Source organism: Colletes gigas, unplaced genomic scaffold, assembly GCF_013123115.1.
Source record: "Colletes gigas isolate AHSC1104 unplaced genomic scaffold, ASM1312311v1 Colletes_gigas_Sc00038, whole genome shotgun sequence".
Lineage (NCBI taxonomy): Eukaryota > Metazoa > Arthropoda > Insecta > Hymenoptera > Colletidae > Colletes > Colletes gigas.
In genome coordinates this window covers 1861270-1886653 of record NW_025106667.1, presented here as the reverse complement: position 1 = coordinate 1886653, position 25384 = coordinate 1861270, and the positions used below count along the sequence as shown (strand labels likewise).

The 25384-nt window shown below is 34.3% G+C and overlaps 1 protein-coding gene across 5 annotated transcripts; it reads left to right on the top strand.

Annotated features, from left to right (window-relative positions):
* Positions 1–462: 462 nt before the first annotated feature.
* On the top strand, positions 463–25326 carry LOC122402618 (proton-coupled amino acid transporter 1). 5 transcript variants are annotated; one of them, XM_043405548.1, is made up of 11 exons: positions 464–662; positions 11723–11799; positions 15082–15198; positions 18295–18445; positions 18592–18719; positions 19408–19492; positions 19577–19849; positions 21336–21514; positions 21969–22001; positions 22271–22443; positions 23259–25326. In XM_043405548.1, the coding sequence occupies exons 2-11, from the start codon at positions 11723–11725 to the stop codon at positions 23498–23500; spliced, it is 1458 nt and encodes a 485-aa protein (XP_043261483.1). In that variant the 5' UTR covers positions 464–662; the 3' UTR covers positions 23501–25326. The 5 variants fall into 5 exon arrangements, with proteins under 5 accessions (XP_043261487.1, XP_043261483.1, XP_043261484.1 ...); XM_043405549.1 differs by lacking the exon at positions 21969–22001 and having other exon boundaries at positions 466–662; XM_043405551.1 differs by lacking the exons at positions 464–662; positions 11723–11799 and adding an exon at positions 12532–12657.
* The last annotated feature ends 58 nt before the right edge of the window (positions 25327–25384 follow it).

Genomic DNA, 25384 nt, shown 5'->3' with positions numbered 1-25384 from the left:
AAATGTGTTATGATTATGATTTGCAAAAAATTCTCCCACAAAATTTAATAAAAGCGCACTTCACACTAAAAGAACCCCTTAAGTGGACAGATTTTGCGAGATACACTGGTAAGTAAGTAAGTAAGTAAGTTGTAAGTACGTATCTCTGTCGTTTGTGGTGAAAGCGTTGTTTCCTCGTTTTGTTGCGTTTCGAGTGTTGCAATTGCTCATGACCGAAGCGAATAAAACAAGGCCCACATTGGAGAATCTTTGACCGTAAAAGTTGTTCCCCGTGAGTGTTGCCCCGGGACTCCCGGAAGCAGATATATCTTTGAGATCGTGAAATGTTTCCCGGTGTCGGCTGGTTCCACCGCGAACGAAATTCAGGGAGCATCGCGGTCGTCTCGGTTAGGTGCGGCTCTTGGTCGATCGTCGCGTCGGAGGAAAGCCAAGAAAGACACGGTCGCACCGGGCAAGTCTGGCAAAGTAGCAGCGAGTTGAGCGAGTAGCGAATCAGTGTTTGGCGGTCTGGCTCGAACGTACCCGAGTATCGCGGCTCCGTTTCAGTCGCGCGGAAGCAGCCGACCGTTGCACGTGTTTACGGATCGGACGACAATCGCCACCATCCATGGGTTACCAGTGCCCGTTCGCACATCTGGATACATTCAATTGACTACGATAAAGTAAGTCGTACAGTTTACACCATTTACTTAATCTCATCTTTGATCGTCTTCGAACGATCTTTCTTTAATTCTTTAAAAGTTTTACGAAAACAATCGGTCGTTGTCTCTTTCTCATCGAATTACGAGTTTCTTAACAAATCTTCCTCAAATCGATCGAATCGATTTTCGTATCGTTTGTGCTTCCTTGTGCGTTTTGGGTATTATTGATACATACGTATTAGAGGAGCGTGTGTCGATCGGTTTTAAGGGATGATGATGTATGTAATTCCGCTGTTTCGATGTTGTACAGTCTGTGCTAAAGTTTACGGTCCGGAGGTATACGAAACGGGCAACAAAGTGTTAGTAAACATTGGATTGTAATCCAATAGAGTTTAATATTGAAAAGGCATGTATTAGAAGTTAGGTAAGTAAGTACTTATCTCCTCGAGTGTTTCATTTGATACGCTAGTTGTCGAAAAATAAGACTTGACGGAACCGTGTTCGCGTTTGAACATCTGTTGCGACGAAACATACTTTTCCCTTCTATCTTGGAAACTCTCGAATTCCAGACTCACGTTTCGAGTTTCGAGCGTAAATTTTAACGCACCCTGTAAGTACAGTCGGCCAGTTTTCATTCACGGTGGGTTTTAAATACATAAACTGTTTTATATCTGGGACGATGCGATTACACAGATAAGCGGGTTGGTTTCCGACGGTGTTATTTATGCATTTGATGCGTACAGCTGGTCGCGCAACAAGTGACATTAAGTGATTTGTAAGATACAATTATTTCAGTGTTGCCCTTATCGAGTGCAGTTAACGTTTCACCGAAATACACACGATACACGTGTGACGTTCAATGTTTTCCTTTCTTGCTAACGCTTTTGTTTTGTATCGTGATACTTTTATCGGGCAGCGCCTTCCCAGGGTTGGCCGAACACTCTCTATAACAATTATACTGGAATACGGAATAGTAAAAGTCAGATTCGAGTCAAGATCGACCTGGGGGTGGGTCCATCATCCGAGGGATAACGGTTTTTTTCTTATTATTAACTTGATAGTATTTTATAACCAATTCCTTCAAATTATAAGCAATAAGTTACAGTTGTAGTTGTTTACATACATTTTTTCGAGCACTTCCTCTGTTAATCTGACAAAAAATATGTTCTGAAGAAAAGTTTATCAGTTTCAAAATATGTATTCAGTTTATAAAAATTATTATTTTCTATGATGGTATAGGTTGAATTAGGTAGTAAATTTGTTCGACGGATTTAGGGGTGGGAAGCTTTTTAAATGAGAAGTTGGATAAGTTGCATAAATTAAATTGACTAAATTGTGATATTTTGTGCTTAAGTTTAACCGAGAGCATCGATAGGTCTCTCGATCGATTGTTTCATTCGAATTGTGATTTTCAACGATTCATCAAAATACAATAATTCGGTAGGATTAATTTAATGAGTATGATTAAATCAAGGGTTTTTTACCATATGTATAACGCTTCGAGTGTATTTTACAAACTTTATACCGTCGATTCTGTTTGTCATTTTATCGGATAAAAATGCAACGATACACCAATTAAGATAAGAACGGTTCGTATCGTCACTGTCATTCAATTTTTAGACGTAGTTTATCGTGACTGTTTGGCATGTGTGCACCTATTCATGATAATGTGCGTTGCAGATATAGAGCACAACATACTGATCTCTTGGGTTTTGTACAATAGGATCGTTTAACACAAATACTAGCAGGAATTCGTATTATACCTTGCATAGTGCGAATATACAATAGCGAATACATATCGTTTTTTTTTTTTTCGCCAACACTGTGAATGGCGGAATACACTGTACATACATACTCATCAGCGATCGGCGGGGTGTGATGCAACATTTCCGTCAATTGTCCGTCGTTGATATTTGGCGATCATCCACGTCGAATGCAGCAGACACATTAGGTCATGCGCATTGGTCTCGAAAATAAAACCATCGGATATCACGCATTTTTCAACCCCGTAAAGTAATAAATAAATGAAAATATTCATAAACGAAGTTGTATAAACAGAAGGGTAGAAACGTGCGTGTCTGTTTCTAAACAAATGATAATAATTAAACGAGAAACACGACAGTATTGTTGTTAGGCATTTTCGCACAGTTGTGACGCATCATTTACATTCGTCTTTAGAATACTAGTTTTCTAGTGATTTCGTTAATTTGCTCGTACTAAAAGAGACGTTTGTACGAATAAAAGGTGACGTCTGGGTAAATATTGACAGGCGATTTGGCGATTAAACGTTTGACATTTAAATAATCTTGGCCGATGCACCGCCGCACGTGCAAGAAACGTGTAAGTAAGTAGGAGCGAGTTTCCTAATGCGTATCAGTCGCCTATAATCTGTATATGTACCTCTTTAATTTTTTTATTATTACGCTGATAGTGCTGATAGTATAAGCACAATGTTGTGGCGAGTGTACCGAATAACCGAACGAAAGAAAAATAGAAACAACAAATAAACAGACAATTTTGTTTATACATAAAGCTGATAAAAATTTGACGATGCAGTTTTATTGTACGTGTTTACGATTGTAAATAGAAATAGGTTCCATAAGTAATCACTCTGAATAACACCTAAAGTGTGGATTTCATAGAAATGGTATTTTATATGTAGAAATATTATACAATTATTTTTAAATAAACTTGAATATTTTCTTATAATCTCCATCTCCTCACTAGTTGTTGGGTTTCGTACAAATTAAGCTTAAAAATGTCTTATAGAAAATTCACTGCTCTCATAAATTTCGATACCAAACGGTATTATTCGTACCATAATAAAATTTTTGTTTTTAAAAACCGTTTGGGGTGAACAAGTTCTACATATGAATCACCCGATATACAATGTATATGTATACATATATGAATGTAGGTATGTACATATGTTTGAGGATAACATAGTTTCTCTTTTTACAGTTTCAAAGTTTGTAATTACGTTTGAATTTCATTATTACGTAGGGTAAGTAAAGGTAATGGCTAACAATTTACAGAATTTCCATTTTTATTATAGAATAGAGTCATTATTCTAGCAAAAGAAAGTAAGAAAGATTTAAACAAGTGTACCTCGAGAACCAACAACTGTACAACATATGTCAATGTCAACGTTATGTCTACGAGGTCTCGATTAATGTAAATAATTACTTAATTTACATTTATTTTATGCACATATTACAAGTATGTACATATTGTGAAAATTAAATCGATATCTATCTAAAAATTATCATGACTTTTGAATCATATCGTTGACGAGTATGTAAATCGATCGGTATAATCATTATTCTATCTTTTAGTATTAATTGCAAGTATTTCTTTGTTTTAGTTTATTTTTTTCGACGTTTCGAACTCTGATTATTTATTATTATACATACATACATACATACATACATATGTATATTCAAGTATGTATGTACTTACTTTGAAACACATTTATAGTGGACAAGAAATTTTCGAGCAAAATTTCAAATAAATTTCCTTTAGTCTTAAAAATGTTAATTGAATACAGTTGGAGGGCGTGAATCATCGATCAGTCTAACAACGAGCAGTCTAGCCAATAGAAATACTAATTCTAGCCAAGATGCGAGTCTTCTAGTTCTGGCTCAGGCGATGCGTGTCTTTCTCCTGGTGCACGTGGTCTTTCTTCCTAAATTTTAACAAGGCGCCGCGTTATCGAACCCAGTCCTGTCGTTGCAACGTCGGAATGTCGATGCAAGAAATAATCTGACATTGACTATTTTCGAATGGGCGCCGTTTGTAAGTAAATAGGTACGCGTGTATGGGCAAACAGCACCACCACTCGCCGCGACCGATCGAACAGCTCCACGCGTCGGGGATGGCAAAGATCATTCGCTGATTCGATTTTTCACGAATACTTTTTACCTTTAAGTACGGAAGAAAAGAGAAAACTATTTATATCAGAGAAGAAACGTTGATTGATGCGACTCTTAATTCACCGACGACGCAACTAAGTATGTAAGTACATACTTACATATGCTTGCGTCCTTTTATATAGATTAGTTTTATTCGAAGCATTACATCATTGGTGGGACACGTTAGAATTTTATTACCGACTGAATATTTTAAGCTTGGTTCGTCAAATTTTATGACAGAGTTTCGAACACGGTACAATATTATCCGAATGGAAATACATTATTTACATGATTTCTTTAATTTTAATCTAATGGGTCACTTAGGGCTATCGCTTCTTCTTTTTGGCACATTGGTATCGCGGTTCGTGCGCCACCGCACGATTTACGCGTTTCATCGCATAACTGAACCTTCCGAAACCTATTTAACCTATCTGCGATAAGTGGCATGAATCGCTATGAAGTAATGTTCTGTTAATATATCTCCACGATAGATTACATTTTCGAACTAGGCTATTAATTAAGGAATTAAACTATTATTTCAAACGAAAGGAAATGTTGGCCATAAAATAAATGTAATATTTAGTTAACGCTTTGACTGCCACGCCACTTCCATCCCTGGGGAAAATTTTAATGGTAGATTCTAGAGACGAAAATAAGATGAAAATCGAGAATATCAATTTCTCGATCGAGGCTTCCTTAAAAAGTTATTAACGTTTAAAGTTCTCGTACGTCTAAAATTTGATTATCTGTCGTGTCACTAGACTATGAACAAATATAGTTGAAATCTTACTCCCTACTTTTAAAACATATGTATCTTGCTGTAACTTGCTTAACGCAAATTTATTCATTGAGAGCGTTTGCAGACGTGAAGTAATTTGTCAAACGTTTATCATCTAATTTAAAAATGTATTCAAGTTATTCGTAGAAACGATCTAGTCTAAGAGACGCGCACACAACCACTGACTAAATCACAATAAAGATTATCATAATTGTACCGGGAATCGTAATTCGTGTCAAGAACCATATTAAATTGGTAATTGAGTTAAATGCATAATTCGTGCACTTTGGCATCGTAATCATGCGAACGTGTACCGCTGTGAATCGAAGAATGGGCCACTAATTTATAATTGAAAGCGTATTCTTCTGGTTTAAGAACGATTATTTCAATCTTTTTATTTGCTTCTATTTTCAAAGTCAATTGATATTAAACTTCTTCTGGTATACTTCCTGAGAGCATTAAATTGCTCGAGCAAATATTAACATTGTCCCTGCTAATAGCTAGTTGCTCGTGTTTCGTTAATACGACAATCTCGATTAGGTTTTTTTTTCCTTATAGCTTGAGAAAGGCTACCATTATTAACACGTGTTTTCTATTTCATGTAGTTATTATTACTTTAATGTGTAATGCTTTAATACTACATAGTGTAACTTTGAATGATCGTAACCGGTTCATTAATTAATCGATAATATTAATAGATTTGGTACAAAGAGCAATATTACGACATTTCGTATTGAACTTGCTAGTTGAATTCTTGTCAGTGAGGCTTATTTCACAAGACACTGTTAATTTTTTGGACAATGTACGATAAATGGTTCTTAATGGTTCCTTTGTTTTTAGCTACTGTCTTTCGTACAGTTCAGACGTTGTTCCGTACTTACGAGTATGTACATATTATCTCTTCCGTGCATATGATGATGCATATTTTATGCGGAAAATGAGTCAACAATGATGATATCAAATGTGAATGTGTCCAGTTGACTGTATCCCAAAATACAATGGTATAATATTATACACGAATAGAACTGCTTTCATAACAATGGCGGAAGAGTCATACAGTGATGACTTGATCGATTTAATGAAAGTTTGAGGAACGTGAAATATTTTCCAGGATACTCAATAATTTATATTTATAAAAAGTCGAGATTTAAATATAGAAATATAGAAAAATGAAATATTTCGAGCTGCGGATTTCTAATACAGTCACGTGACTGTATTAAATTGGAATTATTAAAAAGAAGTTTCCTTAGAAAAAAGGCGATCAAATAATGTTACACTATGTATGGTAAGTAAGTATGTAGGTACTAGAGGAGGAATTTCTCGTCCTAGTTACCACAGTTGCGAAAGATCGCTTGCTATGTATGTAAGTACATATGTACTTCTTACTTACACGGTGTTGGAAAAGGCGCATAATCAATTCCTTTCCACCCTGTACCCGTCACCAGCGGTTGCTTAACAATTAAACTGTTTCTACTTGAACATTTCACTTGTATGAGAATTTCAATTTTAATTTTTCAACTGGGTAAAAACGATCGACGTCTCTTTTTTTGTAGTTTTTTTACATATATGTATGTATGTATGTATGTATGTATGTATCTGCAAAACCTTACCTTACGCCTGAATTCTTAAAATTAACAATTCTCCATAAAGGCAAAGAATCTGACCCTGTAGATCGGAGGAAGACCCTTTTAAACAAATTGGATGATTGGAAGGATGTTATACATACATATGTACATATGTACATATGTATGTATGTACTGCCATATTCTTCATATATTCTCTATGTCGAAAATTGTTGTGTATGTGGTGGTACTTATTGGAAGGTTTCCTCCTCTACCTGATAATTAAGTTAATAACGGTAACATTCGATTCTTGTTAATAAAATCTTTATTTTTACTATTTACCAAATAAAAAGAAAAAAGTATTTCCGCTATTGGAAATGTTTTAATTTTATTAAATAAGTAAAAAATCTTGAAAATATTTAATGGTCTTAATTCGATGGACAGGAATTTACCAGTGGTAGATAACTGAACTCTATTTTGAAAGAAAAACGCGCAACGATTATGCACAATGAGTTATTCAAGTTCGTTTGCTTTCGACTGTTAATAAAATAATCGGTCAAGATAACGCTTATCGGTATGTTTGATTACTTCGATCGTTCGTAGCAACCTCTTAACCGGTCCTCTTCTGATTGCGAGCTGGAAAACTTTTTACAAGATAACTCTTTATTAGCATATTAAGATAGGTAATCTACGTTCCTGACGTAACCAGAAGACAAACGATAACCGAGCTAGTCTGCATTTCGTTTTCTTTGGAATTGCATGAAACGTGCATCCTGCACTAATCGCGTTGATAAGACACTTCACCGAATGCCTGACACGCTTCCACCAACGAACATCACAATAATAATTAACAGAATTCCGCTGCAGATGCGTTGTTAAACGTGACTCGTTTGTCAGATTTCTCTATTTGTTTATTGCTACGAGATTAAATAGAGGCGTCCAAGGAACTACATACAACTTAAACGACGCTCCATTTTCGAGTTTTAAAGGAAAACTAATAAAATGTTATTTTTTGGAATAATTAGAACACAGAATTTATTATGGAAATTGGTCCGTAAAAATAAAATTGTAAAATATTATAAAACCTAACGATAAACCCCTAATTAAGTAATTACCGACAGACTTAATTATTCGATAGTTTGCACAATGTTGATATCAAAGAGGAAAGAGCGTATCTCTATTAATGAAGAGAAATAAAATTAGAATAATATTATTTTATTATTCGATTTGTGTCAGTCGGGGTATCAAATACCCCGGGCCTGTAATATGTAGTATCTGAAACCAATAAATAACATATCTTTAAAATTCTAGTTGAAATCACAAATATTTATAGTTATACATAATACATACATACTAATTAAATGATGAGTAAAATATAATATAAATAACACACAAATAGCAAGTGTATATGCTTAGTTGATTGAATAAATATTATTGTAATACATACATACTGGTGAAACTTGATAACTTATGTATAATAAAAGAATAGATTTACATCAAGCATCAGGTTTTGATGCAGATATACAACATATTTCACTATATGTATATTATATTGTTTAAGAAAATGTAAAAAAAAGAAATCGATATTTCAAAGGTTCACACTACGATACTCCCTTAAGATTCTGATGATTGTTTAACATTTTTCAACGAACAAAGAAATTGCCTTAAACTATTGAAATTCAAATGATAGATTTTTTTGGTCGATAGGGGTGAGTTGAAACCCCCATAAGCCAGCCCCTCTATTAGGTATCTACCATTTTGTATCGTTTTTTCAGTTTTTTTTTCATTTGAGATGTCCTATAATTTTCTTTGGTTAATTCTTGGTTACTTTTTCTTAACTCTGATGTTAATCTATTGTTTATCAAGCCATCGAATGTGATTCACGCACCGCTATCTTGCTCTTTAATCATGACACCCACTTCAGTATTATTCTACACGCACGATGCACACTGTTGTCACGTGTGTGTTTGCCAAAACACACTTTTTTTTGTTTCTTTTAGTACTTACTATACATATAGTAATACTCTTACCAGTTAAGAATCTCTCATGCCGTGATACGATCTTTTTTAAAACCGACTATGTTTGACTATATGTATGTATTTGAATGTATGTAACAGCACCACCAATTTTAATTTTTTTTTTTTTTTTTGCCAACAACGTTGAAAATGTCACTGAAACATGTATGAACGAACCTTGTATGATTTGTCTGCAAGATGTGTTATAGTTTCTATGTATTTATTAAAAAAAATTAATCGATAGGATACACGAATTCCGTGAACTCGTGATTCATTGCGCACGTGAACTAGTCGGAATCAAACGATAAATAGGTTGTAATTGTTGGGTCGTGTGTGCATCGATGCACGCGTGCACGTGCCATTTTCGTGCGTATCGCGCGTATCGCGCGTGCGGTGTGTCATTTCTCGTAGCTCGTCATGGATGAGTTAAATCTATCGCAGACACGCACGGATTACTTAATGGATGTCAAACAATAATATACGTTCGCCATTTTCCTCTACGAATCGTTTCGCGCGTCGCAAAATATTAACCACGGAATATTACTCGAACGCGACTAAAGGATATGTTGATCGAACTAGTTTCACGCGGACACGTTTACGACGAACGCGATTATGCTAATTAACGATAATTGTAACTTTGTTCAAGACCTCTCGCGTCTATGATTTACATATCTACATCTATTTTTCATCTCGATGTTACATCGATTTTATCCGTAAATCCGAGAATACATATTCTGCAATCGATGAATATTGTATTGTAAGAAAATATGTACATACTTACATATGTACATACATATACGTATACATATTTGAGGGGGAAAATTTCACGTTTATAATGTGGATGAAATTTAAGGTAATAATACTAACGAAAAGATAATAAATAATTAAGGAATAATAAAAAAAAAGAGGGAATTAATGTGTACAATTTAAAAAAAAAACTATTTTATTTCTATTATAAACAAAATACTAGAATTGTATACACAGAAGAACGACATTTGTATAAGAAAAGGTCGTACATAAACTTTTAAAGGCATTGTAAAATTAATCGTGAAAAGAACAACCATCTTCTTTTTCTCCCTCTGCATCCGAGTATAAAAACGTCTTTGAAAAAACAGAAGCTTTGTCTTTTAACAGGAGCAAAACTATTCTAAAATATCGACAAAATATTATTTATTTATATCAATAATGAAAAAAGTAACAATTTATCTAATTATTTTTATTCGATTTGCAAAACATTATTAACACATTCCTGAGGAAGACCTATAGCGTAAAGATCGATTATGGAATGTTTTTTTAATCTGCGCTATCATTTACTGTAATTACTTTGTTGGCGTGTTGTGTTCACCTGTTAATGTCCAGAGTGAAATATCATTTGTTATTCGATGATAGCGGAATAATACAGCGAAGATAATCGAAGGAAATCGTTGGACAGATGTTCAGTCACGTTTCCGTGAGATACTGGATCGTGTGTCTCTCATTGACTCTGTGCGACCTTAATTCGATCGACCGTTGTCGAAGAAAAGCAGGAGCGCCGCCATTGTTGGAGTTTAATTAACGGACGCACGTGGTTTCGTTCTCACGAACATGGAATTTCAGCGAAATGAATAACGCTGTCAACAAACTAGCGATTATCAATAAATGCGATACTCGGTGGATTGCATTTGCAGAAGGCTTTGCTTTGATACGATTACTATCAGGCGTTACAGTCCCCAGACACTCGATTATGGCCGACAAAATATTGCAATAGCCACAATCAATATATGTACATACTTACATATGTACGTATTAAACAAAATTTAAATAAAATTATAGAAAAAAATATCAATTTTCTGCCGTTCTAAAATCAGCTATACATACATCATTTCTATCATTCGGTATTCTGGCTAAATAGGTACATATGTATGACGCAGTAGGAATAATTATAAAAAATATTTTCGTAATTAATGGTAGTTGTATAATATTTGTGTCTTGGCTAAAATGATAAAACATCCGCATTGATTAAATTACAACCTTAAAATTACATTTACAAAATCTTTTTTATTTTATCTTATTTATTAAGTCTTTCCTATTTCTATGTAAAACGAAAATAAAATATTAGTCGTTCGAGTTGTAAAATCGAACGTATAATTTAAATTATACAAGCATGAATTACCCAAACTATTTCGAATTCTCTAATCGTCGAATTTCTTGAAGGTCATATCCGGATCTTATCAAATATTATGAAACGATTGCTACATATACATATGTATCTCTCCTCGGGGACATTGATTCAGAAGTAAACTGAAGTTTGCTCGCCATAGTATAGGAAACAGTCTATCAGTTATTGTGTAAGTGTTAATTAGATAATGTATTCTAACATGTGTCTGACGTATGTACATATTCTTATATGGTTCGATTTTATTGCAATTATTAAGAATTACTAAGAATTTTTCATCAGAACAAAATTTCTATGTTATCTACCCAATAAATATGTAGTATCTGTTGATTTTTTTTTAATGTATCTTTTGAGAAATTTCGAGGTTAAATAAACAATCATCTTCTGTAATTTTGTAATTTTTTTAATCAATGGGTTTTGCCCATAAATAAATAAATAAATAAATAAATAAAAGTTTCCAGCAAGTACATATAAGATAAATGATACTGATTTTAACTATACATACCTATTACCTATTCGTTTGGGAAGGAAAAAATATTATCGATTATTGAAACCTCGTTTTAAATATAATAGAATTTCGTATCGATTTTCATTTATTTATTGTACAGTTTCGTCATAGTTTTAGTACTTTACTATTGATTTAATTATTTATTTTTACAGATGGAAATGCATAATAGCCCCAACATGAAGAAGAGTAGCTTTCGTGGTGACGAAATGACGCTGAAGGAACCTCACAGGTAAATAAACATCATTTTTACTAAAATGATTATTCGTTTATTAGAGAAACAGTATTGTTTTTCGTTAATATTTCTTCTAATCTATCAAATTGTGGGCGTAACAATAGTAAATTGAATTCTTCCAGAATGTTGTAAACAAACGTCACCTGGACGGTTCAGTAATTCACTATGTTAGAATGTCGCGTAACTGCATGTTATGTAACATCCATATTGCTAATAAGAAAATTATTACCGGAACGCGAGTATGTAATCTTCCAACGCTGCATTAATCTCATCCTGTTCATCTTCTTATAGTATTCCTCATCAAATGTGGGTCAATGAGGCTCGTACGAAACAGACTGAAGAATTCTATATGTTATTAAGATTATCGATGCTTAATAAGTGTTGCGAATTACGTGACAGAATGTGACGTTTATAGAAATGTTTGCGATTTATCGGTGCCTTGGAAATAGTATTTCAGTCGTTTCAACAGTGTGTTCAGCTTCATCCATCTGTTGTGAATATTGCTTCCTGATTCGTTTAAAAATTTCTTAAGCATTAATTCTCTCTCTCTCTCTCTCTCTCTCTCTCTCTCATTTCATGGATTTCTTATTTACCACTGGATTTAATATTTCCTATTGTTTTCAAACGATGTTACATACGGTTTTTGTTCTAATTGGTGTGGTTCTAATAAGACTGTTTATTTAATGGCAAAAGATTTCCTTTCGGAAAGATTGCGTGATGCATGCTATCCAGATCGTCGATGACCGAAATAGTTCGAAGATTCGACTAGTAAGTAGTATTAAACGAATAAATTGCGAAATGTTGTCGAGTTTATACCTATACATATGTACATACCTACGTGTTCCTGTTTCAATGGTAAGTGCAGAGCCAAGAGTGACGTATGTAGCTGCTTGGCACCCAACGATATTTCGATCTAGCATCGAACCACGAAACTTCCACTCGATTCGGTTTTCACTCGTTAATCAATTTCTCATAAGGTCGAAGCGACAATTATGCAGATCGATGTGTGCATCGAACGATGTTGCGCCGAACGAATCGAGGTTTTCTTACTCGTTGCGTAATCGATACTATCTTAAAAGACACTACTTATAAACACTACCAGATGGCCGGACGTTAGATTTTTAATTGTTGTACACAATTATTTATGGCTCAGAGATTCGCTATTAGCAACGCACGCACATTGTTCAACGATATTTTATTTGCGAATGTATAATAACAAGCACGTGTGACAACTTCCACGAACAATGTCATTTCCGACTATTAAATTATTTTTACGTATGCTGATTTTTTAAAAGATACTATTATATTATTGTTTAGAGTTAATAAATACCTTTTGGGTTAGGTAAAGTAACGTGAATACGAAAATTACGTCAGTTTAATTACAGACTCGCCGGTTTTGACAGGAAAATGTCAGATAGCATTGTCAAAGGATGATAAATATTATTTAAAAATGTTCAAGTATATTTCTAATATTATATTAGAAAAATAACAATAAGGAAACTTTTGTGGCTATTTAAAATTTACGTATGGATATTTCACTCACTTTGGCTTTCCTATAACTAATAAATATTGTAGTTACTGTAAAGGTCTCGTCACATTTTACTTATTTTCAAACGGATAAATAAAGCGTAACAAGTTGGAAAATTGACCGCCTCGTGTCACTATACTGCATAAAATACGTGTGCGGCCTGAAATGCCGTTTCTGACGAGTATAAAGGGTGTTTACCTTGAAATGTTAATATCGGATACAGGATGCAGGTCTTGCAATAAAGAGCAGACTAGACTGTCACTTTCACCGGTTTAACTCATTCGTGCAACTATACCGCACTGACCATGATGCATTCTATTCGTAAAGGCATCATATCATCATCGACAGATTTTCTCTCCTTGAAAATTGCTAATTTTCACCAAATTAGTAAGCAATTTTCACAATATAAAATCGATTGTACTTTGATAATTCGATATGTACCGGAAGTGAAAGCAAAAAAGATCAACAGATTTTAAAATACGTTTCTAACGTAGGTATGTACATACATACATATATTCTTTTTCCCTTTCACTCTTCAATCTTCTGACTTGGAACGATGAGAATGAAAAGAATATTTTTGTTCGCAATTTCCAAGGATATTTCTAATCTGTTGGAAAAATAACGATAAGGAAAATTTGCTTGTTATTTAAACTTGACACGTTTAAAAAATAACTTTCTTATAACTAATATATGTATTATAATTACTATAAAGGTCATATAATTTCTATTTGTTTCGGTCATTTTCTATTTCTTTATTATTGCATATTAATAATTGGAAAATCTATATCTATTGTCTATCGGTTTGATTCTTTTGTAGTACGTTTGAGTGGAGTTCGAGGAAAGAATGATGCAACTATTGTTCTAATTATTTTGACATCGACATGACTAACGTTTTAACTAGAATTCGCACAAAAGTATAAATGTTAATGTATTTAGTTGGAAGCGGATCGCCAACGTCGCAATATCCGATTCGCGTGCATTAGCGTCACGAAGTCTACGGGTAGAACGCGGTATGGTAATCGTAAATCTTACTAACAACTGGTTTGACGTTCATGGGAAAGGGTAGACGTATGTAACTTTATACAGAAGCGAGTCGTTAGCGTTGCATTCTAGTTTGTACTTGTTGCGACTAGTCTCCGGTTTCCGTCCTACAGAGCCATTCGATAATTAGAAATCTCATTAGTACCTTTGCATCATGCGAATTTACGTTATCAACATTTTTACGAAATTACTTCCTTTTAACGTTCTACGTCAGTGGTTCTTAATCTGGGGTACTAGTTTTAAGTTTAATGCTTCATAATTCCCAACAATTCTTATCATAAACTTTCTCAAGGAGCTCTTTACAAATAAACTATAACACCTTCCTCGGTCAACATTTACAAGGTTTATTTCAACATGTTTCAGTGACATTTTCAAATTTGTTCAGTTCCCTTATTAGAACGAAAAATTTACTAGATTTGAAAGTGAAAAAGTCTCCGGGAATTCTGTTGTAAGGTTATTTTTATCTTGCGTGTAAGTTTACATCGTCTTAGTCGGAAGTTTCAACACTGGTTGACAAAATATTGATTTAACGAATATTAAAGAACGTTATTTCGAGAAATATTAAAAAAGGAGCTGATGGGAAGAACAGTATTACAATTATCATTAAAGTGTAGCAGATCACGTTACACAATTTCGTGTAATGGTAGGTTAATATGTATGGAAAAACAATGAAAGGTGAAAAGTGACGAACGAGAATAACTGTTTTGCAGAAATGGCAGCACGTACGGAGCCTTTCAGTCGAAGGATCCTATTTTGGCGGTCGAGAAGGGCGCCGACATGGAAGGCGGAACTAACGAACATGGCGTTTCCGTCAACCATCCGACCTCGTAAGTACAATAACCTTGAAACTCAACTTTCGTTCCTTTATTTCTTCGCCTCGAGACGTTCAACGTCCATCGAGCAATTTTCAGGATCGATTTAAAATACATACATACATACATACATATATTATAACATATTATGAAAAAACTCTTGAGCACAAAAAGAAATAATACAACAAAGTAAAGATTATACAGAGAAAATATTATAGCTTATAAAATTTTGCAAAATAATTAATGTTACAATACGTGGCAAGGACAGTTTTAGACATTTTCCAAGGATTTGTTAAATTATTTTATTTATACAATTTTGGCATTATGTACATAGTTACAGTCTCACAGAATAATATAGAATGTGATTTGTTAGGTATTTCGACATGAAATATGACTTTTGATTAGTTTATTTACAATCATGGTATCGGTGATTTTGTTTCTAGTATGCAATATTTGAAACTGGAATCAGTTTCGAATAATTCACTGGTTCTTATAATTTTTGTATTTTTTCTTGTTTGAGAAACGTATAGCCATACCGTTTTGGAGATCTACCTGACTAATTTGGCGGAACACGGTATGACTCATGCAAGTTGCATGAGTCATACCGTATTCTCGGTTAGTATGGTAAAGGGCTCTAACCGTTTCTTATTCGTTCTCACAGCTGACTACAAAGGCTCGAGAACGCCTCGATTGTGAGGCAGATCTTGGATCTGAACTTTCTACGATATAACCTAGGATTAGGAAATCGTTGTAAGAAAGTCAAGAGATTGTTTCACGTTAAACTTGTTGCTTGCAATTTATTCATTGCATCGTAAATTTAAAAAAACGTTTATTAAACTTAGCATACCAAGGTGAAATTTTTAACACATTTCCAACTAAAATCTATCAAATTTGATATACATACATGTACATATGTATATGTATGGTATAGAAGTTCTTTTTCTAGATAGATAATATTTCTCTAATATTTCTAGTTAAATTTATTAAGAAAAATTTGACGATAAACTTCTGGTTTTTCTTTTTTTTATAAACTTGACGTGTTTCTAAAGTGGCGTACTGGTATTTTAGACGAAGAGGAAGGAAGTAAGTACATAATACGGCGCGTATCGTCGCGATGAATCAGGATAATCGTAGTTTTCCGCCACGTTCTCGAGTACATATTACTTTCCAAGAATCGCGTAAATTTGACATACTCTGTTGTCTAAGCGTCCTTCCTTTTTGCACTCGAAGCGACAGGATAATTTGAGAGTTAATGGGTCTTTCCTACGAACTTATTGTCCGTCATTGCAGCAATTAAATCACACCGTTCAGGCCTGGATCTTTTTCCCCAACGTAATCGTCGCACGCAATTAAAGTGCAGTATGTACATACTTGGAGACCTTGAAGTAACGTGTATGTATGTATGTATGTATGTATGTATGTATGTATGTATGTACGTCACGTATGCTTCGAGTAAATGTTCTTAACCTCGCATTCCGTTTGCGGGAGGCATTCTCGCGGATTAAATATTTCGATCCAGGATCTTTTCGTAAGGACACCATCGTGAAGATAACAATGAACACAGTGCGCACCGCACAACCCTTCATAACTCATTGTCAGTTGCACTTTCAAGTTACATCACCATATACATATGTATCTACGTATAGTTTTAAAACGAAGATTAAAAATTCTGACATATAGTATAGTACGTACGTACTTACTCCTATCTACATATTTGACGATATTAACGTAACTAGGAACTTTAATAAAATTTTATGTAAAAAGTCGTAATACGTTTAATTCTTCGAATCGTTTCGCGATCTTAAATTATGGGGAGGACGAAATCGTCCAGTTTTTTTTTAATAAGAACGTAATTGTTGGCACGCTTGAAGTGGACTTTTCAAATCGCATCGTACCGGATCATGTATGGCCGTCACGCGCAACAGCAATTTCCTTAATTTCCGAGTCATGCGCAACATTAATGAAAATCACAATATGAAATAATTCATAGGGACATGAATTACAAGTATGATAATGCACGGTGGTTTTCTAAACGAGCCATCGTCGTCTTCCTTCGTCGTACGAGAAATTACACTCTAGAAAGTTTAAACGAAGAATTCACAGCTCGGATAACTGATATTTATTTCTTCTTTTCCGTACAAAAGTATGTATGTATGTATTTCGATCGATCTTCAGCTAGTACTTTTAGACAGTTGGATGGTGCCAACGTCAGCGAACACGATTAACGAGAAGCATCGAGCCTAAGGTTTTGCTTACAGCCGCTAAAGCCGAAGATGTATCTCGAAATACATATTTTGGCATTGGTTCCCATTAGGTTCGCGTAATTTCCACATTTAACTCTTCATTTAGCGAATCGTTCGTGTCGCGAAGACGTTAATAGTATATTAATCGATTGCGTAATTACCAGTTTCATTGAGACGTTGATTGAATAAAATGGCGAACAATTGTCGCGTTTGATGAAGAATAGAAACACCAAACGGTTGTTTCTATTCTGTTTTTCAGGGAATTTTTTAACACTTTCGAATGAAAATGCTCGGTTAAATAAAATTTATTCGTATAAAATTGAATTTTCATATGTGATATTCTTTTTGTAATTTTACCGTTTTGCTACACAGAGGGCCTTGGGTGAGAACAATAAAAAAAATATTATGGAAATATTAAGAGATTTCAAACGGAATTTGTTAACTTTATTTTCGTAGCGGATATCTATTTTGGTTGCTCTTATTCGAAGAATGATCGTACTCGCGAATGGATATAACGATATGTAATCCCGGAGTAGAACCGGCACGTGTTTATTCGCCGATATAAAATCGCAAGAAGGGACATAGGCGAGCGTTTTCAAACTCGGTCGGCCGGTTCATTCGCCGGTGATTTTAAATTAGCTCGCGCGACGAGACGCGGGAATGCTTGGAAAATTTCCTGTCAACTCTACCAAACTTTCTGTACACCAGCTTTCAACTAATTTTCTATCAAGTAATTTTCAATTCATTATCGGACAAATATTGTAAAAGGTAGTTTAATCATCCACTACTCGATTATACACACGGTAAAAAAAAGTTTTTTTTATCTTTTTACACAGTTTTTGCAACGATGAACGATGAATTATTACAGGTATTTGGAAACAATGATGCACCTGTTCAAAGGTAACGTCGGCTCGGGAATATTTGCATTGGGCGATGCTTTCAAACACGCTGGACTGCTCCTGGCTCCACCATTCACGATCTTCCTTGGTGTCATTTGTGTTCACGCCCAGCACATTCTTGTACGTAAAATTCATTTCTTTTTCAATTCGAAAATATAGCCTCGAACGAACTAATCTTACTCTATATTTTCGATCCGTTTTTTTTTTCCTAGATAATGTTTGTAATTGTTGTATGATAATGTAAGTACGTGATCGAATGGTTACAGATTCAGTGCAACGAAGAGGTAAGGCGTCGCGTTAATGATCCAAACGCTACCAGTGGATTCGCTGATACCGTGGAACTCTGCTTCGCCACCGGACCTCTTTCACTCCGAAAATACTCTGTGCATATGAGGTTCGTATGTATGTGTGTCGGCAGAAGATTAAACAGGGACACCATCCTCTGTTTGTTTACCATTACATATACTCAAAATCCGTCTGATGTCTTATTTTGAGACGCGACGCAGCTTAAAATTAATCCTGTTAACGGTCCATCGATATCACAAAACGGATTCATTTCATTAAACTCGTAATCTTTCCTTTTTTCCGCTTTAACAATTTTTAGTAACAATCCCTCGATTTTACAGGGGTGATTTATTATTAGTACATATTAGGGTGGTATCGCCATCGACGCATTTAATTTATTTACAAAAGCTGCAAAACACATTGTTTCTACTCTGTACAATGTTGTGTAATATAAAATTTGATTACTTAAAAATTAAATATAAATATTTTTATAAAGTTTACCGAAGAAATTTAACAGATTTTAGGTATGTTCTTTTTAATTATTTCTTTTTCGAGAAATAAAACAGAATTAATGCAATAGAGGGTCAACTGGAATTTCTGTTACTTTGAACGTATGTTTATTAAAAAATATGAAATGAAACTAATATATTCTCTGCTCCGACTGTGGATGGAATAGTAAGAATCAACATCTTTGTTGAATCAACAGTTTTCCAATATCGTTCAAAACAATATTTAAATATCAATTTTATTCGCATTTACGATGTCATATTTACTTTGACGATGTCGCTTTGTTCCAGAAAATTGGTTAATGTATTTTTATGTATCACGCAACTCGGATTTTGCTGCGTATATTTCGTTTTCATTGCTACGAATATGAAGCAGGTGAGTTTTTCAACGTATAATAATTGCAATATACAATCTATTGTTTGTTTAAAAAACAACAATGAAAAAGAATATTTTCGGCAGGTGGGGGACGTGTACGGAGTCCAGATGAACGTCCATGAACACATGGCTGTAATCCTGATTCCCATACTGCTCAGCACGTGGATAAGGAACCTAAAGTACCTGGTACCCATCTCCTCGTTGGCGAATTTTTTAGTTGCCGCTGGCTACATCGCCACCATGTATATAATGTGCTACGATCTGCCACCCATCCATGAGAGGCGGTACATAGCCGATTGGCACAACCTGCCTCTATTCTTTGGCACTGTGATATATTCTTTCGAGGGTATCACGTTGGTAAGCGTCTGTCGTCTCACACGTGCTCCACTGTATTTATGCAACGCGTATCAATTTGGCGACAAAACAACTCAATTCCGCCGTCACACTCCTTTCCCTAACAAACAGCAGCATCTGTGAACTCTCTGACACGCTGACACTGACCAAATTTACGTTAACCGACGGACAAATAACCAACTTTCTCACATTCGAATATTCCTGAACCTCTTTTGCGAATGCGAAAGCACTCCAAAAAAAGAAATATGTACTCATATTTTTAATCTATTCCAAGATTTCTTCTCGCTTCTCTACATATCTTGAACATTTTTCGACAAGTTCAAATTGTCCGATATTAAATAAATCATTTTTAAGTGTTAGCATTCTGCACGAAAGGACTTGGGAAATTATTTAAGGTAGCGAAACTTTCCTCTGACATCGATTCGTTCCAAGCTCTCTGTAGGCATTTTAAATAAAAAATTTCTTCCCTACAAACCAACGCTTCAAACGCTCAGAACGCTTCTTTCTACGAAAATACTTTGAAAATTGCGTTCAGACACTGACGCTTTTCCGACATTAAATCACCTCAAGGTTCCTCCTGTAAATATCTTGGAAACAATATGAGAAATAACAAATTCGACTTTAATGCGATTCAAGTTTTTAGCCTTCTGAATGCATCTTAGAATGATACCTGATACTTGACATTGTGTCACAGAGTATATGTATACTTTGTCAGAAAGAAGTTGTGTCGAGACAAAAGTGTCGTCATTTTAAATTTATTCTTCTTCTTCAAAGAAACATGTGTACAATTAAACCTATTTTACATAAGGATAAAACTGTACTAAAGATCGGTGTCACTTGGTGGGATGTTTCTTGTGAATAGTCCAAGATACAATATTTAATTATTGTAATTATTCAAATTATTCCACGTGTTGGGAAAAAAATGATATCTTCGGTCTGAAATGCAGTTATGTATTTACTACTTGTATGTAAGAATTTGCTTCTAAGAAATTTTAAGTTCACTGCTGTTGGAATAATCGTGAACCTTATTCAAATTCAATAGTTTCTTTTTACATGTACGTACTTTTATTTAATATATCAAAGTCCAAGTTTTATTTTGTGTTCAAGTACAGTGAGATTAAATACCAGAGAATTCATATTTGCAAATGGGATACGAACGATGGAATGAATAACTAGTAATTAATTATTTCAATAAATATTTTTAATCGAAACACTCGGGCAACTTCGATAAACAATAAGTATGTTTCCTAGTTTATTTACCTGCTTAAAAATTATATTAATTTAAAATTCGAATATTTTATTTTCCATAGAATAATTGCAGAAAATAAAAAATATTAACACGGGTATACGTGTCTGAAAAATTACAGGAATTTAAACACATGTTTAGTAATTGCTCCTTATGTATAATAGCAGAATTGTTCGTTATCGATTGTAAATAAAATTTAGGCAGTTTAAAATTCAGTTACTAATCGATGCTATTGCGTTCCAGGTTTTACCACTGAAGAATGAAATGAAGAAACCAAGTAATTTCAATAAGACACTTGGTGTTCTAAATGTCGGAATGGTCATTGTGGGTGCAATGTTCGTCGCGATGGGTTTCATGTCGTACTTAAAGTACGGCGAGGCGGTCGCTGGTTCTGTTACGTTAAATCTCGAAAAGACAGAAGTGTAAGTATAAATTTATTTACTTTTTATTTATATCTCGACGTATTTTATTTTTTGCACGGCCGATAAAATCACTCTCCTATCGATATTTCGGTAAATGTATGGAAATGTTAATCACTCGCTAAAATTATGCGGGTAGTAATTGTTAAAATTAGTCTCGATTTCGAAAATAAGTTTCTATTTCTAAAACAATTCTTCCCAATAATATTTTAGTATTTATGAAATTACGCAAGTGGTTAACAACTGTTGTGTTGCCTAAACGCTTAATGGTTATTAATGACGTTAAACCAAAATCGTTTTACCGATTCTATAGTAGACTTTTATGCGTCCAGGTGATAAATCGTACTGCGTTATGAATAATCAAAATTCTATCACACAAAATGATAGCGAAAAATAGCGAGACGCACACGTAGTTAAGAGAAACTCTTTGTAACATAATTTTCTGTTGCATACGAAGGGTGGATGGGAAAAACGTCGTCGACCATTCAAGGTTTCTACCATATAGTTCTTTTTTATACAAGTGCCGTACCGTACAAATACATACTACTTATATCAGTTTATTTTTTTTTTTTATCCACCATATTAACGATCGTGGATTTCTGCGTTATTCTGTGGTCGACTAATTCTGCATGTAGTGTTACTTAACATACATACATAGAAATAATTGTATATTTTGATGATGTGACGATGGAAATGGAATACTGGAAGCCGCGTTTACGAACACCTTCGTCGAGTTTTAATCCTTCTTTTCTTTTACAGCTTACCTCAGTGCATAAAAATTGCCATCTCGTTGAGTATATTACTCACGTATGCACTCCAATTTTACGTTCCTGTTGCGATCATGTGGCCGAAGATCGTCGAGCAATTTGGCCCCTTCACGTGGCCAGTTCTATCGGAGACTGTTTTCCGCTCAGTGTTATGCTTCCTTACATGTAAGTTGAAAATTTAACATAATTTTCATTAATGTTCATATCAGTTCATACATTACGAATTTAAGCACACAGGAAAGATTCAACTAACTCCGTACATATACATACAATCCATTTTAGTCGTTCGATTTATTTTCACATGAAAAAAAAAAAACACATCAAATTGTATACTGGATACACCATGTTTGTGATGGAATATTTTACAATTTCGAAAGTATAATCGTTTTTCTCTTCGCCATTATTCTCTCAAGTATTTTACTTGTAATAATGTATTTTCTAATGTAATTTGGGAAATTTCCCTACTTCGAGTAAGTACATATGTACATATAGCGATGAAACTCTATCACGTTAGATTTTCGAGACACAAGAGTTAAATTTAAGAAAAATAGGGTTCTCATGTGTTGAAACCATAACTGAAATTCAAATTTCTCGATCGTATTCAGTTTTTCAAAAATTGCATTTTTCTAAAAGTTACTATAAGTACATGTACAATAGTACGGTAATAAAATAATCGTTCTATTTTATATGTACATATGTATACATATGTGTATGTGTATGTATAGATATAATAATGTTAATATGAATTGACGATGATCGAGTGTAGCTAGAGAAAATTTTGCTGTTCATATTGTTTACCGGTAACCAAAAATTGTTTTGCCATTGATAATGGTTATGAATAACGAAAATAAAATTCCGGTCACCGATAATGATTACTGTAGCTAAATAATGAATGAATTTGTTATCATCATAGGTCATACATATGTATGTACATATATGTATAGCAGAAAGAAATATTGATGGTAATTGCTCTGTTGCAGTTGTCCTAGCAGAGGCAATACCTAAATTGGGCCTGTTCATATCGTTGGTGGGTGCAGTAAGCAGCACAGCACTAGCACTCATATTCCCGCCGATCATCGAAATGGTCGTCTGGTGGCAACACACGTCCCTCGGGCTTTCCACGATAGCAAAAGATATTACTATAATAGTGATCGGTTTCTTAGGCTTCGTATTTGGAACGTACGAAAGTCTGAACGCGATCGTTCGGGCGTTTAGTAACTAATTTAGGTTACATGTTGTATAAATTGTTGTTAATTTTACTTGTACACACGCGAAATCAACGGATCATGACATCTACGCAAATATATATCATCATAGACGATGATTGTTGGAAGAGCCAGAATTTTCGTATAATTTTTGCAGACCATTATTATTTATTAGTCCGATACTCCTGTTTTCGATCAGCACAAGTGGGATCTATTGCGTTGTTAATTTTATTATCGGGCTTTTCCAGTAAGTACCTTCTGTACCGCCAAGTATTCCGAGGAATTGTTTCTTTTTTTCTCATTTATTTACACTGGAATGAAAACAATTCTCCAGCAATTTGCAATACCACGTTACAGACACATCGGAGAGATATTTATCAATGTTACAAATATGGCCACTAGGGTGGCTCGAACAGATTCAATTCTCTCGCGCTTACTGATTCGAACGTTTTTCGCGAGGTTACTAGACTATTGAAATTTCGAATAGTTTTTAACGGGAAAATGTTTACCATCTCCTTTGTATCTGAAATAAACAGAGACTGATAGGAAGATTCCGAAGCTGGTAACAGCAATCGAATTACCGTGCACGTAACATCATAACCCACACAGAAATTTATAGCATAGTTGTTTTTCTCTCCTGAAAGCGACGTAAAACTAGCCATAAGATTATGCCGTAGATTTATAGTAGGCTATTTGATTAAGATATACAGAGTCTATATAAAAATAAAAACTGACTGTAATTACCGTGATACGTAGCTCGTACGAACTAAAACGAAAAAAAGAAAAAGAAAAAAAAATGTACATCGAACCAGACAATATGCTGATCACTTTTTTAATCTTTGTGAATTGTAATCGTACTCGACGATCGTGTGATATAAAAGACAAAACTCTGTAGATTTTACTGAACACGTAAGTACTTACTTACTTACTTACTTACTTACTTACAAGTGAGTTCTCGCTTACGATAGCTTGGATCAAGTTCACGGACTGTTTCAATAGCTTCCCGAAGGCTTGATCGAGTTTCTCGGATGCATAAATTGCAAACTTTACGTTGTAGCTGTGAGAAATATAATGGTAACGTAGTTGCGTTTGGGTGATCAGCGTTTCAAACTATCGAGATGAATAAACGAGCAATATATTTTTTGTACAGTCATTATTTTAAAACTTGAACGATCCCGAATATTGAACACAAATATAGTACAGCAACCGTGTGTTGTTGGTCACCATGAGATAGAATGAATTATGAATTAATGTCAATATACGTCACATAATGTTATCGTTACAAAATCACTTATCGTAAGGTCATGCAATTTTATCATACTCTCGAGAATATTTGCGAATTCATTTCATAGCGCACAGACACACCTTCGAGGTGGTGAAAATCGTATCTGTAAATAATCGATGTAACATCGTTTTAATTGTACATTTTATTTATTTTTCTCTCGCAGTGTGATCAATATTTATAAAAGAAAAGAAAAGAAACAGAAGAATACGACGAAAAATTGGATATTGTTTGATTGTACGTTGTCATAGATCGACGAATCTACTCCAATACCGAACTTTTTCTATATGTAATAGACAGATAGTAGTACCGCTGCAAACGTGGTAAAAACATGTTTAAGAAAAGAAAAAAGGAAAGCAGAAAGTTAAATTGCAACGGTGTAAAACTTTCACAGCCGTTTTCAAAAGTGGAATGATCTTCTCGTGCGCAAGAATTAGCAAAAGAGCATTCGTAATCGTTGTCGTACGAAATAAAAAGAAAAAAAAAACAATTAAACGGACAAAGAGTTTTGTCGAGTAACAAAGTATAAAATATTATTAAGAATTTACAGGAGATTATGAAGAAAAGTACTGATCTGGTAGTACACGCGTTGTAAAATGCCAATTATCGTAATGATTCG